The sequence below is a fragment of the Paroedura picta genome, chromosome 12 (assembly GCF_049243985.1).
Source record: "Paroedura picta isolate Pp20150507F chromosome 12, Ppicta_v3.0, whole genome shotgun sequence".
In the NCBI taxonomy this organism is placed as follows: domain Eukaryota; kingdom Metazoa; phylum Chordata; class Lepidosauria; order Squamata; family Gekkonidae; genus Paroedura; species Paroedura picta.
This window is the reverse complement of record NC_135380.1, coordinates 48,466,143-48,484,305: the sequence shown is the minus strand read 5'-3', so window position 1 is coordinate 48,484,305 and position 18,163 is coordinate 48,466,143. Positions and strand designations below refer to the sequence as shown.

At 50.6% G+C, this 18,163-nt stretch overlaps 1 protein-coding gene across 5 annotated transcripts in view; it reads right to left on the bottom strand.

The window, feature by feature from the left end:
• The window catches only part of BRD3 (bromodomain containing 3), a 184,685-nt gene that overhangs the window by 85,291 nt on the left and 81,231 nt on the right, over window positions 1-18,163 (bottom strand). For all 5 annotated transcript variants that reach the window (XM_077305028.1, XM_077305031.1, XM_077305026.1 and 2 more), the window contains exon 2: window positions 16,888-17,245. In XM_077305028.1, the coding sequence (XP_077161143.1) occupies window positions 16,888-17,088 (201 nt within the window). In that variant the 5' untranslated portion in view covers window positions 17,089-17,245. The remainder of the gene's footprint in view (window positions 1-16,887; window positions 17,246-18,163) is intronic.

The following is an 18,163-nucleotide window of genomic DNA, read 5'->3' as shown; positions in this document are numbered from 1 at the left end:
AATAAATTGGGCGCCACAACAGGCGATCGGGACTACCCTTCAGACACACGTAACAATACACCCAACACATAACTACCCTACACCCAACACATAACTACTCACAAGTGGAACCGAGAAGCCGTGAGATGCCATAACAGTGATCAGGGCCAACCTTCCACAGATACACAAAAATTACACACACAACTAGAACAAAAAAAAGCACAGAACCAGGGTTCAACAACAACCCTAGCCAGAATAAAAGCCAACAGTGTCCATGGAGCTCTGAAAGTTTAAAAAGACTGAGGATGAAGAAAAAGCAGAAGCCCCAATGGGGTCAGGGACCCCAATAGTAAGGGGGAAAGGCAGGGACAGTGGATGGCGGGAGATACATCAAACCAAGGGGCCCAAAAACCACCCATACTCGGGCCCCCTCCAGACTCCGCCTCATCCCTCGTGACACTAGGGTGGAGGCAAACCCGCCTCTGACACTGGTGCTGTGCAATACCAGTTCAATAAACAACAAAACCTCTATCCTGCAAAACTACTTTGCAGAACAAAGAGCGGACCTGGCGTGCGTGACAGAAACCTGGACCAGGGAGGGTGAAACAGTTGCCCTCAAAGATCTAGCCCCTGCCGGGTTCTCTGTCCTCCACCAGTCTCGGACAGCGGGGTGGGGAGGAGGGGTGCAATCCTGACCCGAGAGCCTTTCTCCTTCAGGTGTCAGGATTGTTAGAAAACCCTGTCATAATTTAGCCTGAGTTCTTCCATGACAGTTTTATTGCTTGGTGCCTGGGAGCTCCAGGCCCTATATCATGCTAACTAGTAGAAAGTGAAATGTATGTTATTGTAACCATTATCTCTCAATGTGCTTTTCCATGGGGCCTCTCGGCTGGGTCTGGTTCTACTGCAAATACCATCTTATCTGAGGCTAAAGACAGTCAAGGCCATGTGAAAGTAACACTGTTTTTAATTGCTTTCGCCTCTTCTCTCACTCTCCCCTCCCTTGGGAACTTTCAAGTTTTGGGCGGGAGAATTGTATTGATAAGATGAAGCAAATCTGTCCGCAGGCCAGATTTGACTTCGCTAGTCTAGATGTATGAAGTGCTTCTCAATAAAACTTTCTATTTCTAAGAAGTTAGTTGTGAGTTCTTGCAACGTCTGACATTAGGGCCCTTCCTGCGCCATCAATACCAGGCATTGAATGCGTTGGCCTCGGATGGGGATCAATCGAGAGCATGGCCATCTGGCTAGTGTACCACGTGCCCAATACACCGCCAGATGCCCTGCCTGCCCTGCTAGAGGCGGTGGCGGCCTGGATGCTACAGTTCTCCAGCCTATTAATTCTGGGGGACTTTAACGTCCATGCTGAGCTACCATCCTCTAGGACTGAGCAGGACCTGGTGTCAACCATGGCGACACTAGGGCTCTCGCAATTTGTTGTTGGCCCCACCCATCAGGCAGGCCACACCCTGGATCTTATTTCTGGCGTAGGTCTGAATGTGGATCTGGTCATGGCAACAGCCGTGCCATGGTCAGACCACTATGCCCTGAAGGCTCGGCTAAGGCTACCACCCCCTCCTCAGTTGGGCACCGAGCAAATTTTAGCTCGCCTGTAGAGACTTATGAATCCAATTGGATTCCTGAACGCTCTGCAGGAACCAATGCCTCCCGGCACTTCTCTCAAAGGCCTGGTCAACGACTGGCATGACAGACTGCTGACTGCCATTGATGAGATAGCTTCCTGACGCCCTCTCTGGCCCCATATCAAGCGGGACCCCTGGTACACTGAGGAGCTTCGCAACAAGAAACGGGAACTGAGACGGCTAGAGCAAGTTTGGAGGAAGACTCGTGACAAAGCCTCGAGAATGCAGATGAAGGCCTATGAGATGGCAGTGAAGTCAGTAAAACGCAATTTTTACTCGGCTACCATCGCATCTGCAGACTCACGCCCGGCTCAATTGTTTAAGGTAGTTCGATCCCTCACTGCCCTGGTTGAAGAGAAACAAAACAGTAGCCAATTGGACATAGCTGTGAGGCATTTGCGAGTCATTTTGCAGATAAAATCTCGACACTCCGCCACGACCTCCCACCAGCCTTAGATACAAAAAGTGAACTAGAGGCCCCTTGGCCGTCTTTGGAGAAAACTATGAGTAACTTCAGATGACTCACACTGACCGAAGTGGACAGGATACTAGCAACAGCAAGGCCAACCACATGCCCACTAGACCCTTGCCCATCCTGGCTCTTAAAAACAGCCGACATAAGGATAAAGGGCCCCTCTGGGAGATAATCAACCTCTCTCTCAAAACAGGAGAATTCCCAGAGGGATTGAAAGAAGTTGTGGTACGTCCGCTGCTGAATAAACAGCTCTAGATCCGCGAGAGCCTGATAACTACCAACCCGACTTGTACCTAGCATTTCTGGGGAAGATGATAGAAAGGGCTGTCACAAACCAAGTAATGGCATTCCTGGAAGAACCTTCGGTCCTAGACCCATCCCAGTCAGGTTCCTGGCCTGGCCGTGGAATAGAGACAGTGCTAGTCGCCCTGACAGATTGCCTCTGTCGCCAGTTGGACAGAGGCAGGACAGCACTGTTGATATTACTAGACACAGTTGATCATGAGCTTCTAGCTCACCGCCTCATCAATGCCGGAATACGAGGGACAGCCCTTCAATGGTTAATCTCTTTCCTCCGGGGTCGTGGACAGAGAGTTGCAATAGGAGAGATAACATCAAGCCGCCGACAACTTACTCGCAGAGTCCCACAAGGACCTGTCCTCTCTCCTATCCTATTCAATATCTTCATACGCCCTCTCATGCAACTGGTATGGAAATTTGGGCTGTGTTGTCATCAATATGCAGATGACACCCAGGTCTTCCTCCTGATGGATGTCCGCCCTGACTCTCCCCCAGAAGCATTAGCCAGCTGCCTGGAAGCAGTGATGAGATTGCTCAAGCAGAGTCGTCTGAAGCTCAATCCTTCACAGACGGAGGTCCTCTGGCTGGGTAGGAAGGGCCCATGTTAGGAAGCACGCCTGCCCACCCTGGATGATGTGCAGTTTTCTACGGCTCACTCCGCCAGGAATCTGGGTGTGATTCTGGATGCTTCCCTCACAATGGAAGCCCAGGTTACAAAGGTAGTGTAGCTGGCATTTTACCATCTCTGCCAAGCCAAGCTACTAGCACCCTATCTGGCCTCGGAACACCTAGCCACAGTGATCCATGCGACGGTCACCTCTAGACTGGACTTTTGTAACTCGCTCTACGCAGACCTGCCCTTAGCTTTGACCAAGAAACTACAGCTGGTCCAAAATACAGCGGCCAGGATCCTCACACCAACACCATGTAGGTCCCACATCCGGCCCATTCTCCATCAACTGCAATGGTTGCCAGTTGAATTCCGGACCAGGCTAAAGGTTCTGGTAATTACCTTGAAGGCCATACGTGGTCAGGGCCCAGTGTACCTGAGGGACCGCCTCCCTGCCTATGCCCCTCAAAGAGCTCTACGGTTCGCCACCACCAACTGGCTAATGGTCCTTGGCCCTAAAATGCCCGTCTGGCCTCAACCGGGGCTAGAGCGTTCTTAGTCCTGGCCCCCACCTGGTGGAATGAGCTCCCAGGGGGAGATCAGGGCCCTTATGGAGCTAAAACAGTTCCGCAGGGCCTGCAAAAAGGAGCTCTTCTGCCAGGCATTTGTTTGAAATCAGGCATAACCAACAACGTCTGATGGGCCTCCACTCCCTCCCTCCCAGAACTCCATCAGTACTGTTGCACTATTGCATAGTTTGCACTGTTACATTTATCAGTTATTAGTATTACTAGCAAGAAAGCCCATTGCAACCAGGAAAGCAATGGGCGCAAAGACCCAGGGGACATCTCTCTCTGGCAGCAGGAGCCAAAGGAGGTAATCAGGGCTCCTTCAGAAGCAAGGGTCGTTTGGAGTTTGGGGCTCCGTTGCAGTTTGTCTCTGTCTGTCTCTCTCTCCCTCACAGCAGGAAACATAGCAGATAATCATGGGTCCTTTGCGGTTTGGCAGAGCTCTCCCTGTGTCGGGGTTTCTCCGACTTCGCCGCTCCTACCCGGGGACTCACCAACGAGAGGCGTATCACCTGGACCTTTATCCAACCCTGCAGAGTCGGGTCGGGGGGAGTCCTCGGCGGGGGGAGTCCTCAATGAGGAGCAGTGTTTGCGCTTGGAGGACCAGGGAGGAGTGAGGAGCGGTCTTGGCCGGGCAAGGAGCCGCCCAAGATTGAAACGACGGATGCAAGATGCCGGAGCTTCTCCTTTAAGGGTTCGGTGGGCGGGGGATGCGAAGGAGGAAAGCTACTTAATGGGAGAGGTCGGCGTCAGTGAGGAGGTGGGGTTCGGGATATTGCAAAAAACTATCATGAACCCGGGAGTTTCAGCCCGGGTTTCCCGGTGGACTCCATTCTGAGACGTCGACTATCTGCCTCAAGTGCTATTCCGACCTGCCTTCCCGTCTGCCGACACCGTAGCGGAGCAAAGAAGAGGAGCGGACCCCTCGAACCCTGACACCCTGTTTCTGTGTGTCTGTGTGACTCAGGCACCTGAGAGCAAAGTGGCTAGCTTCCAGGGAAGGAGGGCGGGAGCTGGAGAGGGAAGGCCAATCAGGGTGCGGCCAGTGAATTGGCCCTATTCCATCTGGGACAGCCAGGACACTCTCCACCCCCAGGGCTGTTTCACAAGTATTAAGAGGAACCATGGATAAGGACGGTTACGGTTATTTATATGTTATGGATTGTTTCATGTATTATTTATGCGTTTTATGAGCCTTCAAGAAGGGCAGTATATAAATATATAATAAATAAACAAACCAAGAGTTGTACATGTGCATGCACATCTCCAAGGTGGACTGTTTGCACCAGGGAAAACTTCCCCCATCAGCCCACAAGTGGCGGGGCATGCTGCCCCACTGTAAGAAACTGGGGGTGGCCTGACGCATCTGCTGCCATGCATAAAAGGCCACAGTGTTGCATTTCGCTTTTATGTTTTTGTATTTACACTGTGTATCTTTTTTGTTGTTTAACACTATTTCGCTCCCTTATATATTTGGGAAGCAGCCTCCTAGGAGGAGACTGCCCAGAGCCTTGTCCGTCTATATCCACCCTGATAGGCTCTCCCCCTCCAGCTCCTCCCTCCCTCCTTGCATGCTAGAAGCCTTGTAGCTGCGACCTCCATTGTCGCCCACAAGGAGAGGCAGAGACAGGGCTTTGCGGCCCGCAGGTACGCTCCTGCTGGGAGGGAGCTGGGAGGAGGGGTTGGAGCCTCCCTGCGGGCCACAAAACCCTGTTGCTGGCAGCAGGAGGGGGGGCTTTCCACTCCCTTTAGCCCAGGAAGCTGTCTCACCGTGACGATAGCGCTTTCTAGGCCAAAGTGACTCCCGTGGCAGCACCGCCACCAAGGGGGACCTTTCCACTCCCTTTAGCCCAGGAAGCACTCTCGCCATGGTGACAGCACTTCCTGGGCCACAGGGAGCCTCCTGCAGCAGCGACGCCAGTGGGGGAGGAGGAGTTTCCACTCCGTTTAGCTCACGTTGCGGGCCACAGGGAGCCGCAGCCACCCTCTCATTCCCTCCTGCCTGCCCCCCCTTTCAAAGCCCAATCTAAGAATGGGCTTTGATACCAGTTCTGTTAGAAAGAGGAGGAGAAGGAGGAGGAGGAGGAGTTGGTTCTCATATGCCGCTTTACTCTACCCGAAAGAGGCTCAAAGCAGCTTACAGTCGCCTTCCCTCTCTCCGCTTCTGGGATATTTCCTTAATGTGATGCCCTAGCCGGGCACACGCAGGGTTAGTGCAAGGGCAAGCACGGTTACTAAGTCAAGCAAGTTCAAACTGCGTACCAGAGAGTAGTCAAAAGTCCAGTCCGGGTCTTATCAGGAATTGTTAGCTGACGAAGTCCAAAGGAGAGCCAAAAGAGTTGTCGTTTATCTTTACAAAGGTCAAGCCGAGAAACAGAGCTTCGCCGAAGCGTCAGGGAACAGGAAACCAGTCAAGGCAACGGGTAGACGTGTGCACAAGGTTGCAGCCACACTGAGAAGCACTTCTGCTATGCTTAAGAACAAGCTGAGCTGTCACACCAAGTGGCTACACCTGGCACTCAGCCTTCCTCCGATGAATGAGACCCACCTGAGCCCAACCTAGCCTGTTGCTTTAGTCTAAGCCGAGCACTTTTCCTGAGTGTTGCCAACGTTGTCCTCCTGCATTCTGGAGATGAGTCTGGCCTGTTCAGGGGTGGGACCCGGTTGTGGCTCCCCATCGGGACTTGCCTCTCTAAGCAGCACCCTGCTGCTTTGCTCCAGCTCCTCCATTTCTTCCTCCGAGGGAGCTGGCAGAATAAGCTCAGGCAGTGGTGCAGAGGCACCCTCTGGAGACGGGGCCATGACACCATCCCCCTTCCCAGGGCCCCCCTCTGCAGTGTCAGGTCCTGGCTTGTTGGGGTAGTGGCAATGGAAGTCCCTGACCAATGCTGGAGTGTGTGCGCTGTCGGCGGATTCCCAGGTGCGTTCTTTGGTTCCGTATCCCTCCCAGTCTACCAAATACTGAAGGGCGCACCGACACAGCCAGGAGTCTAGGATTTGCCGGACCTCGTATTCCTCTTCTCCTTCAACCAACATCGGAGCGGGAGGGGTTGACAAGGCCGGCCGGGAGCTATCTGGCAGAGCTGGTTGCAGTAATGAGCGGTGGAGCACTGGGCGCATACGATAGGTGCGGGGTAGGCGTAGACGGAACGCCACAGGGTTGACCTGTTCGGTCACTTCGAACAGCCCTATGAAGCTCAGAGCTCAGACAACGGAGAGCACGTGGAGAGAGCTACTGGGGAGAGTTGCTGCTGACCAGGTGAGGCTATTGTTCTGCCTGGGTGAGGTGATTGCTGGGTAATTGTTGGGAGGATTAAAAAGGGCTGCTCCTCACCAGAGGCAGAGCTCAGACAACTGAGAGCACGTGGAGAGAGCTACTGGGGAGAGTTGCTGCTGACCAGGTGAGGCTATTGTTCTGCCTGGGTGAGGCGATTGCTGGATAATTGTTGGGAGGATTAAAAAGGGCTGCTCCTCACCAGAGGCAGAGCTCAGACAACTGAGAGCACGTGGGGAGAGCTACTGGGGAGAGTTGCTGCTGACCAGGTGAGGCTATTGTTCTGCCTGGGTGAGGTGATTGCTGGGTAATTGTTGGGAGGATTAAAAAGGGCTGCTCCTCACCAGAGGCAGAGCTCAGACAACTGAGAGCACGTGGAGAGAGCTACTGGGGAGAGTTGCTGCTGACCAGGTGAGGCTATTGTTCTGCCTGGGTGAGGCGATTGCTGGATAATTGTTGGGAGGATTAAAAAGGGCTGCTCCTCACCAGAGGCAGAGCTCAGACAACTGAGAGCACGTGGAGAGAGCTACTGGGGAGAGTTGCTGCTGACCAGGTGAGGCTATTGTTCTGCCTGGGTGAGGTGATTGCTGGGTAATTGTTGGGAGGATTAAAAAGGGCTGCTCCTCACCAGAGGCGCGAGGGCTCTTGGCCTGTGGCTCTTAGCCTGGGGTTCTTGGCCGAGCAATTAGAATCAGTAGATTATATCAGTAGATTATATTTCCCTAGTACTTCCACTGCCTAGACATTACAATGGACCTCCAGGACACTCATCCCATCATCTGCAGTCTGTGTGGCATGATTGCCTTCCTCCCAGAAGACAAGATGGACTACAGCTGCCCCAAGTGTAAGCTGGTAAGACTTTTGGAGGAAAAGATTAGGGGATTAGAAAACAGAATTATTACTCTGACCCAAAGTAAGAAAGGGGAGGAGTTCATAGTCCAGAGCTCTGCAACTTGGAATAAAGAGAATACAACCAGTCCTGAAGAGGATAAGGAAATTGACCACAATAGGGAGCCTCTGCAGGCAGTTCGGATAAAGACTGAACGGCGAAGGGCGAGACAGTTCTCGGGCCTTTGGAGCTCCAGAATAGATTTCAGGCCCTTGCAGAGGAGGTGCAAGGGTCAACAAGGGAAGAGGTCCCAAAACAAACTCTAAGACAAAGGGAAGAGGCAACGGGGACAGAAGGCAATGGAGTTGAGAAGAAAAAAAAAGGAGAGTACTGGTAATTTGAGACTCCCTGCTAAGAGGAATGGATCGCCATGTGGATGGGCCCGACCCCCTAACCCGAGAGGAGTGTTGCTTCCCAGGGGCGAAAATTAAAGATGTTTCAGAAAGGCTGCCCAAACTCCTCAAATCTACGGATCGCTACCCATTTGTGATGGTCCATGTGGGAACGAATGACATGTCCCTGAATACCATCACTCCTATTAAAAAAGATTATCAAGATCTGGGGAGGAAGCTCAAGCAAATGGGGGCACAAGTGGTATTCTCTTCAATCTTGCCTGTCAAGGGAAGAGGAATGCGTCGGGAGAGGAAAATAATGGAGGTGAATCACTGGCTGCGTAGTTGGTGCCGGCAGGAGAGATTTGGTTTCTGGGACCATGGGATAGGCTTTCTTGAGGAAGGCCTACTAGTACCTGATGGACTGCATTTATCGAAACTGGGGAAGAATGTGTTTGGCAGGAAACTGGGGAGATTCATCAGGAGAGCTTTAAACTAAAGCCACTAGGGGAAGGAGACGATCAACATAGGGAGTATATGGAAGGAAAACGATCGGAGGCAGCCCAACCGGCAAGGCCAGCTCATAGGGAACCAAAAGTAAAAGGATTCAGATGTCTTTATACTAACGCCTGAAGCATGGGCAATAAAAAGGAAGACCTGGAACTTCTCATGCTGATGGAAAGGTATGATCTAGTAGGCATCACAGAAACTTGGTGGAATGATTCTCATGACTGGAATGTAATGGTGGATGGATATGAACTGTTCAGAAAAAACAGAATAGATTGAAGAGGTGGAGGAGTGGCACTGTATGTGAGGAAAGGGCTTACCTGTCAAGAAATTCTAGTGAAGGAGAGCATATCTACAGTGGAAAGCATCTGGGTGAAAATAAGCGAGGGGAAAACAAACAGTGTGGTGGTAGGTGTCTGCTACCGACCGCCTGACCAACGAGAGGATGTGGATGCTGCACTTTGTGAGCAGCTTGAGAAAATATCCAAGCTGCAGGACCTTGTCATCATGGGTGACTTCAATTTCCCAGATGTGTGCTGGGAAACAAACTCTGCGAAGCGTCCTCAGTCATGCAACTTTCTGACCTGCCTGGCTGACAATTTCATTTATCAAATGGTAGATGAACCCACAAGAAGTTCAGCCATACTGGACTTAATACTGACCAACAGGCAAGAGTTGGTGGATGAGGTGAAGGAGGTGGGGACCCTAGGGGGAAGTGACCATGTCCTCATAGAATTCCTTTTGAGATGCGGAGGCAAGGAAGCTTGTAGCCAGACGCGGATGTTGGATTTTCGTAGGGCAAACTTTAATTAACTCAGAGACATGATGAGTGTCTTACCATGGACGAGAATGTTGGAAGGGAAGGGAGCATGTGAAGGGTGGGCGCTACTCAAACAAGAGCTATTGCATGCTCAATCAATGACTATCCCAGAAAGACGAAAACACTGCAGGACCTCTAAGAAGCCTATTTGGATGAAGAGAGAACTTCAAGAGGAACTAAGAAAGAAAAGGGAAATGTTCAGGAAATGGAGGGAAGGACAGAGTTCTAAAGAAGAGTACCTACAGGTTACTAGGCACTATAGATCAATCATCAGAAAGGCCAAAGCTGAGAGTGAGCTAAAATTGGCCAGGGAAGCCCATTGTAACAAGAAAAGATTTTTCAGTTATGTGAGGAGCAAACGTAAAGGAGGCAATAGGCCCACTTTTGGGTGCTGATGGATGCAGAGAACCAAAGATGCTAACGAAAGATGCAGAGAAATCAGAAAGGCTTAGTGCCTATTTTACATCTGTTTTTTCCCACAGGTCAAAGTGTTTAGGCACATCTAGAGATGGCCGTAGCCAAAGGACAGTGTCTGGGTGGCAGGTTAACATGGATAGAGAGGTTGTCGAGAGCCATTTAGCTGCATAGGATGAGTTCAAATCCCCTGGTCCGGATGAAATGCACCCGAGAGTACTCAAAGAACTTTCCAGAGAACTTGCACAGCCCTTGTCCATCATCTTCGGAACCTCTTTAAGGACTGGAGATGTCCCGGAGGACTGAAAAAGAGCAAATGTTATTCCGATCTTCAAAAAAGGGAGGAAGGATGACCCAGAAAACAACAGACCAGTGAGTCTGACCTCTGTTGTGGGGAAGATAATGGAGCAGATATTAAAGGGAGCGATCTGCAAACATCTGGAGGACAATTTGGTGATCCAAGGAAGTCAGCATGGATTTGTCTCCAACAGGTCCTGCCAGACCAACCTAGTTTCCTTTTTTGACCAAGTAAAAGGTTTGCTGGATCGGGGAAATTCGGTTGATGTCATTTACTTGGATTTTAGTAAAGCTTTTGAGAAGGTTCCCCATGATGTTCTGATGGATAAGTTGAAGGACTGCAATCTGGATTTTCAGATAGTTAGGTGGATAGGGAATTGGTTAGAGAACTGCACTCAAAGAGTTGTTGTCAATGGTGTTTCATCAGACTGGAGAGAGGTGAGTAGCGGGGTACCTCAGGGCTCGGTGCTCGGCCTGGTACTTTTTAACATATTTATTAATGATCTAGATGAGGGGGTGGAGGGACTCCTCATCAAGTTTGCAGATGACACCAAATTGGGAGGACTGGCAAATACTCCGGAAGATAGAGACAGAGTTCTACGAGATCTGAACACAATGGAAAAATGGGCAAATGAGAACATGATGCAATTTAATAAAGATAAGTGTAAAGTTCTGCATCTGGGTCAGAAAAATGAAAAGCATGCCTACTGGATGGGGGATACGCTTCTAGGTAGCACTGTGTGTGAACGAGACCTTGGGGTACTTGTGGATTGTAAACTAAACATGAGCAGGCAGTGTGATGTAGTGGTAAAAAAGGCAAATGCCATTTTGGGCTGTATCAACAGGGGCATCACATCAAAATCACAAGATGTCATAGTCCCATTGTATACGGCACTGGTCAGACCACACCTGGAGTACTGTGTGCAGTTCTGGAGGCCTCAGTTCAAGAAGGACGTCGATAAAATTGAAACGGTACAGAGGAGAGCGACGAAGATGATCTGGGGCCAAGGGACCAGGCCCTATGAAGATAGGTTGAGGGACTTGGGAATGTTCAGCCTGGAGAAAAGGAGGTTGAGAGGGGACATGATAGCCCTCTTTAAGTATTTGAAAGGTGGTTACTTGGAGGAGGGCAGGATGCTGTTCCCATTGGCTGCAGAGGAAAGACAACCAGTAATGGGTTTAAACTTCAAGTATAGGCTAGATATCAGGAAAAAGTTTTTCACTGTCAGAGTAGTTCAGCAGTGGAATAGGCTGCCTAAGGAGGTGGTGAGCTCCCCCTCACTGGCAGTCTTCAAGCAAAGGTTGGATACACACTTTTCTTGGATGCTTTAGGATGCTTAGGGCTAATCCTGCGTTGAGCAGGGGGTTGGACTAGATGGCCTGTATGGCCCCTTCCAACTCTATGATTCCATGATTCTAAGCGAGCATCCAGCTTCTTGGACGGTCGACTGGTCTTGATGTGCCAGGTTGACAGCCAAACTTTGTCACTGACAGCTATAGGTGCCCCCGTGGTCCGGTGTGCATCTGCTTGGGTCTTGTACCAGTCTTGTGCCTCCTGGAACGTCTCTCAACATCTGGTGTTGCGCTTGCAACTCGTCCAGAACAGCGGCTGCCCAGGGAACGGTTGGTGGCACAAGGGCATCTGGCAGGAATCGGGGATGATATCCATAGATGGCTTGGACCGGGGCCATCTGGGTAGATGTATGGGTCGCATTGTTATAAGCGAATTCGGCCAATGGGAGCCAATGTGACCAGTCATCCTGTTGATAACAGACATAGCACCGTAGCTACTGCTCTACAATCCCATTGACTCTCTCGGTTTGACTGTCTGTCTGGGGGTGATGTGCGCTGGAGAGGCAACACTTGGTTCCGAGGGCAACATGTAGCTCACGCCAGAAGCAGGAGGAGAACTGTATTCTGCGATCCGTTACTATGCGATCTGTGAGGCCATGGCGCTTGAAGATGTGGGCCATGAACAGATAAACTGTCTCCCAAGCCTTTGGCAACCCTCGGTATGGGATAAGGTGCGTGATTTTGGAAAAGTGGTCCACCACTACCAGAATGGTGGTGAACCCTTTTGAGGCAGGCAGGTCGGTTACAAAGTCCATTGTGTGTTCTCGCAGGGTCCAGAGGGCGGAGGCAGTGGTTGTAATAGTCCTGCGGGGTTACTGGGTGCGTATTTGGCCTGTCCAAATCGGACAGGAGGCCACGTATCTTTCCACATCTACCTTTACTCGGGGCCACCAGAAATATCGGGTTACCAGTTTCAAGGTATTGTACTGGCCAAAGTGTCCGGCTGCTGGGTCATCATGGGTTGCCTTTAGAACTTGGGTGCGAAGGTCAGCGGTTGGGAGTACTACACGATACCGATGGTGTAACAGACCCTGCTGGATGTGGTAATCTGATCATTCCTCAGGGTGTTCCTGGAGCCACTGCATCCGCTCCTGAATCCATGGATCTTCAGCCTGTCGATCCTGGATCTGTTGCTGCAGCTCAAGCCAGTCTGGCAGGGCAGCAAAAACCGAAACAGGTAATAGTGGAGGAGCCGGTGTGGCTTCAGTGTCCGAATGATACTGGGGTTGTGTGGAGAGAGCATCCGCTCTCTTATTCTGGCTTCCAGGGATATACTCAATCAGGAAATCAAAGTGGGCAAAGAAGAGAGCCCATTGGATCTGGCATTGATTCAGGCAGCGGGCAGACTAGAGGTACTCTAAATTCCGGTGGTCAGTGCATACTTGAACAGGGTATTTAGCTCCTTCTAGGTGGTGGCGCCAGGTCTCAAAAGCTGCCTTAATGGCTAGCAGCTCCTGTTCCCAGATGGTATAGTTCCTTTCCGCGAGGGTAAATTGTATGGAGTAATAAGCGCAAGGCCTTGATGTACCATCTCGTGGACCGGGTTGCAGGAGTACGGCCCCCAGGGCGGAGCTCGAAGCGTCTACCTCTACCAGGAAAGGCTTCTCTGGGTCAGGGTACCCTAGATAAGGTTCAGAAACAAAGCACTTCTTGAGTGTCTGAAAAGCCTGTGCCACATCTGATCCCCACTGGAAAGGGCGCTTGGTGCTCAGAAGCTGCGTCAGAGGGTGAGCCAAGTCCGCGTAATTGGGGAGGAAAGTCCTATAATGGTGAACTCCAGAAACGGTTGCAGCTGCTTTCGGTTCTGGGGCTCCTTCCATAGGAGTATAGCTTGAACTTTGGCTGGATCCATCTGTACCCCCTGAGGGGTAAGACAGTGCCCGAGAAAGTCCATGGTAGTCTGGGAAAAGGAGCACTTGGACAGTTTAGCAAACAGCCCATGATCCCAAAGTCATTGGACGACTTGTCTAACATGGTCTGCGTGCTTCTGGCGAGAGTAAGAGTACACCAGGATATCATCAAGATAAATGATAACGAACCGATCCAACAGGTCGCGGAACACGTCATTTATGAAGCGCTGGAACACTGCGGGTGAATTACAGAGGCTAAAAGGCATTACGGTGTACTCAAACTGGCCGTAACGGGTACCAAACGCTGTTTTCTACTCATCCCCCTGATGGATGCGAATCAGGTTATAGGCCCCCTGCAGGTCCAGCTTGGTAAACAGTTAGGTCCCCCGTACCTGCTCCAACAGCTCAGAGATGAAAGGTAAAGGGTAGCGATCCTTGATCGTAATCTGGTTCAGGGCCAATAGTCATGGCACATCCTCAACTCCCCACACTTCTTTTTAACAAACAGAACTGGAGCTGAGGTGGGGGCAGTGGACAGACGGATGAATCCTCGCTTTAGGTTTTTTTCCAGGAACTCCTGAAGCGCCTGCCGTTCGGGTTCAGAGAGTGCATACAACCTCTTGACTGGTAAAGCAGCCCCTGGTTTGAGGTCGATCCCACAGTCATAGTCTCTATGCGGGGGATGATGATCTGCTCCTTTCTCCTCAAACACATCCGCATAATCACGGTACTCATGCGGAAGTCTGTTGAGGTCGGGTGGAGTAGAGGTGTGGGCGGCATGTATGCAGTCCGGGGCAAAGCGCAGGTCCAGCTTCATCCAATCGATGCGCAGGTTGTGTTTGGCAACCCAGTCCATTCCCAGCACCAATGGGAATCAAGGCATGTGTGCAACATCAAATACCATGGTCTCAGTATGTTGTTGCACCTGGAGAAACAGGGGCTGGGTTTCCCATTTCACCCATCTGGCCTCGATCAGTCGCCCATCTATAGCTTCCACCCATGTGAGAACCTGCTTCTTTGTGATGGGGACCGAGTTCTGGCTCTGGAAGGTGGCATCGATGTAAGACTGGATGGCCCTAGAGTCGACCAGGGCATGGACCAGGAGCCACTTTCCCTGAGGTAGTTGCAGGCATACGGGCAGGAGCAAATGCATTAAACCCGGAGCGGGCCCAACAGTTCCTCCCAGGCGACCGGGGTCATCTGGGAGTGGGCGTTTCCTGCCGGCTTGGCTTTTTCAGGACACTGGCCTGCGTAGTGACCTGCACCCCCGCAGTACAGAGAGAGGTTCTGTGTGTGGTGCCGCTGTTTTTCTCGGGGGTGCAATCTAGGCCGCACAATGCTGAGCTGCAGCGGTTCTCCCGAATCCAGGGGAACTGCTGCCTTGGGAGCAGTAACCTGGGGTAGAAACGGCTCTCCTCGGTTTGGGGATTGGGTTCCGGACCGGACGAGGTGCCGCTCCTCCAGGTGGTTGTCTATCCGATAGCACAACTGTACCAGGTCGCTCATTCTACGGGGCTGGTCCACGTGAACCAGCTCATCCAAGACCTTTTCTGAGAGCCTGGCCACGAACTGGTCCACTAAGGCCGGCTCATTCCAGTCCAGGCCTTGTGCCATGATCTGGAACTCTGCTGCATAGTCCCTCACTGACCGGGCCCCTTGGCGTAGCTGCCTCAAACACCGGCTGGCCCGAATCACCTTTTGAGCGTCCCCAAAGGCTTCATCCATTTTAGCTACAAAAGCCTGGATGTTACCCAGCTTAGGGGCGTCTGCAATTAACAGTGGTGTAGCCCACCGGGCAGCTGGCCCTTTAAGCAGGCTGATGGTAAAGCTGACCTTGGCCTGCTCCGTAGGAAACTCCCGGGGCCAGGCAGAAATAAACACCTTTACCTGGGCCAGGAATGTGGTAAAGTATTCCCGGCTTCCCTCATATTTTTCTTAAGCCTTGAGAGGGCAGAAGGGCAGAGCAGCTTGGGTGGCTGCTCCAGCTGCTTGCTGCAGTCCCAACACGGCAGTGGTAAGCTGCTGCACTCTGGTTTCCAGGGCTTGGTTCTGTCCATTCAAATCAGGCACCTGTTGTTCTAGCAGCTAATTGCGGGCAGCCAAGTTGGCTGCTGTAGCTGGGCGCATCCTGGCTGGAGCTGCTGGCTCTGAATTCCAGCCGCAAGGATGGGAGAAGTGATGGCTGCAAACTGTGCTGCCCTAGCCGGGCACACGCAGGGTTAGTGCAACGGCAAGCACGGTTACCGAGTAAAGCAAGTTCAAGCTGCGTACCAGAGAGTAGTCAAAAGTCCAGTCCGGGTCTTATCAGGAATTGTTAGCTGACGAAGTCCAAAGGAGAGCCAAAAGAGTTGTCGTTTATCTTTACAAAGGTCAAGCCGAGAAACAGAGCTTCGCCAAAGCGTCAGGGAACAGGAAGCCAGTCAAGGCAACGGGTAGACGTGTGCACAAGGTTGCAGCCACACTGAGAAGCACTTCTGCTATGCTTAAGAACAAGCTGAGCTGTCACACCACTCAGCCTTCCTCTGATGAATGAGCCCCACCTGAGCCCAACCTAGCCTGTTGCTTTAGTCTAAGCCGAGCACTTTTCCTGAGTGTTGCCAACGTTGTCCTCCTGCATTCTCTCCTGTGCTCTGGAGATGAGTCTGTGCTGTTCAGGGGTGGGACCCGGTTGTGGCTCCCTATCGGGACTTGCCTCTCTAAGCAGCACCCTGCTGCTTTGCTCCAGCTCCTCCATTTCCTCCTCCGAGGGAGCTGGCAGAATGAGCTCAGGCAGTGGTGCAGAGGCACCCTCTGGAGATGGGGCCATGACATCTTACAAATCCATGCCCATGTATCTCCAAATTTTGGAGACACAACAGTTAAAAAGAGCATTTCTAGTAGCTCACTTAAACATCTTTCCCTCAAATGTCACCCGAGGTAGATTTTTGAAGATCCCGCCTCAGGAGAGATACTGTTTACATGGATGTAGTGTCCCAGACACGTTGTACCATATACTTCTGGTGTGTTCTAAGTTTGAAGTATTTCGTCGCCCATTAGCTAATTATCTAAAGAAATTGAAATTCAGCTGTGTTAATGAGAAACATTGGATTAAAATGATACTAAATGTGAGGGACACAGCAACTATTATAAAAGTACCAAAGTTTTTACTGGCAATTTTAAATGAAAAGATTGATTTTACATCTGAAACTGTTTGAAATTTTCATTTTATGCTTTGCAATTTTATGCCAATAAAGGTACTATGAATCTGAAATCAGTCGCCTTTCCTATCCTCTCCCCACAACAGACACCCTATGAGGTTGGTGAGGCTGAGAGACCCCTGATATCACTGCTCGGTCAGAACAGTTTTATCAGTGCCGTGGCGATCGCAGGGTCACCCAGCTGGCTGCATGTGGGGGAGTGCAGAATCAAACCTGGCATGCCAGATTAGAAGTTCACACTCCTAACCACTACACCAAGCTGGCTCTTGGCTATAACACTTACCCACTATTAAGGAAAGCAAACAATGATAAACATGCTTTTAGGGGGTCTCAAAAGCAGGAGGAATAGATCAAAATAAAACCATGGGTAATACTCACTGGCAAATTCAATTTAATTGCATCCACTGGTTGGTAGAAAGGCCATGCAAACTGATGTTTCCACAGGGTCTTCACCACAACATTTTGCATGTATTGCAGCTGATTGGTCTTCCTTCCAGGTTTGTGGGGGTTGGTGAACTCTGGGGGAGGAGGGTTGACAGGGGCCTGGGGAGCTTGGATTGCAGATGTGACTGTGGACATTGTCTCCTATGTCTTCGTCTCACTTGTGGTCAAGCTGACAACAGCCAGTGTGGAGAGATTTGGCTTCTTTTAAGATCCCTGAATGGGATTGACATCCCATTTCCAGGGACCAACCATGCAGCCTAGGTTGAAGGAGTAGAGTGGAGAGCAGAGATTTCTGAAAAAGGAACAAAAGAAAGAGAAGACTGTTGAATAACATAGAAAAGACCTTCCAGTGATATCACAAGCCACTCATACTGAAGGCTGAGGGGGGGTTCAGAAGGAAAAAATAACAGCCTGTTCACAGGTATTGGCTACATGTACAGGTGAAAGACTTCAGTGATGGAAGTGCATGCTCCCACAGCACCAGAAGGTCTGAAAATCAAACCCGGATTCCCTACTCCTGGTGTTAACAGTGGTGCTTGGTCCAGACAAGGCCGGCCTGAGTCTCTCGGGGGGCTACCCCAAAACCAGTCCCATCTCATGCCTGTTTATAGCTCTCAGACCTGCCCACTTGACTGGCCCTCTGTTTTTCCAAATAGCTTTCCTTCTATGCTGGTAATTTATTGGGGTTGGATCTTGCCAAAACTTACATCTGAGGCAAGCAGCCTGCAGCAGAGGGAACCACCCCTGTAGGAGGGATGGGATGCAGGTGCACCAGAGGTGGGAAATTGCCAGGAATTCTGAAGCCATGGGGGAGGGGAGGGGATTTTTTTGGGGGGATGGACATTTGGGCAAAATATTTAAATACATGCAGTATTCATTTTCCTGTCAAACATATTGTACTGCTTCACAAGTAGTAAAGCATATGTATGGAATTCAAAAAAGCTTTCATATTCTACAAGAGAAATTCTCAAGTGAGTGCTGCATACTGCTGCAGCTGTTGCTGTCACATCATTGAAGAGGCAGGAAAAAATAAACATTGAAAGTAAAAAGCAAATCTTGAAATAAACAAAAAGTACATTATTTAAACTGAAACAGTGTCATAAAGTCATAATGGCACTAACAATATATTTGGATGTTAGTAAAACTTGACAGTATTTGAAACTCTGAAGCCATAACCATCAAACACTCTAGCATATTGTCATAAGAAGTA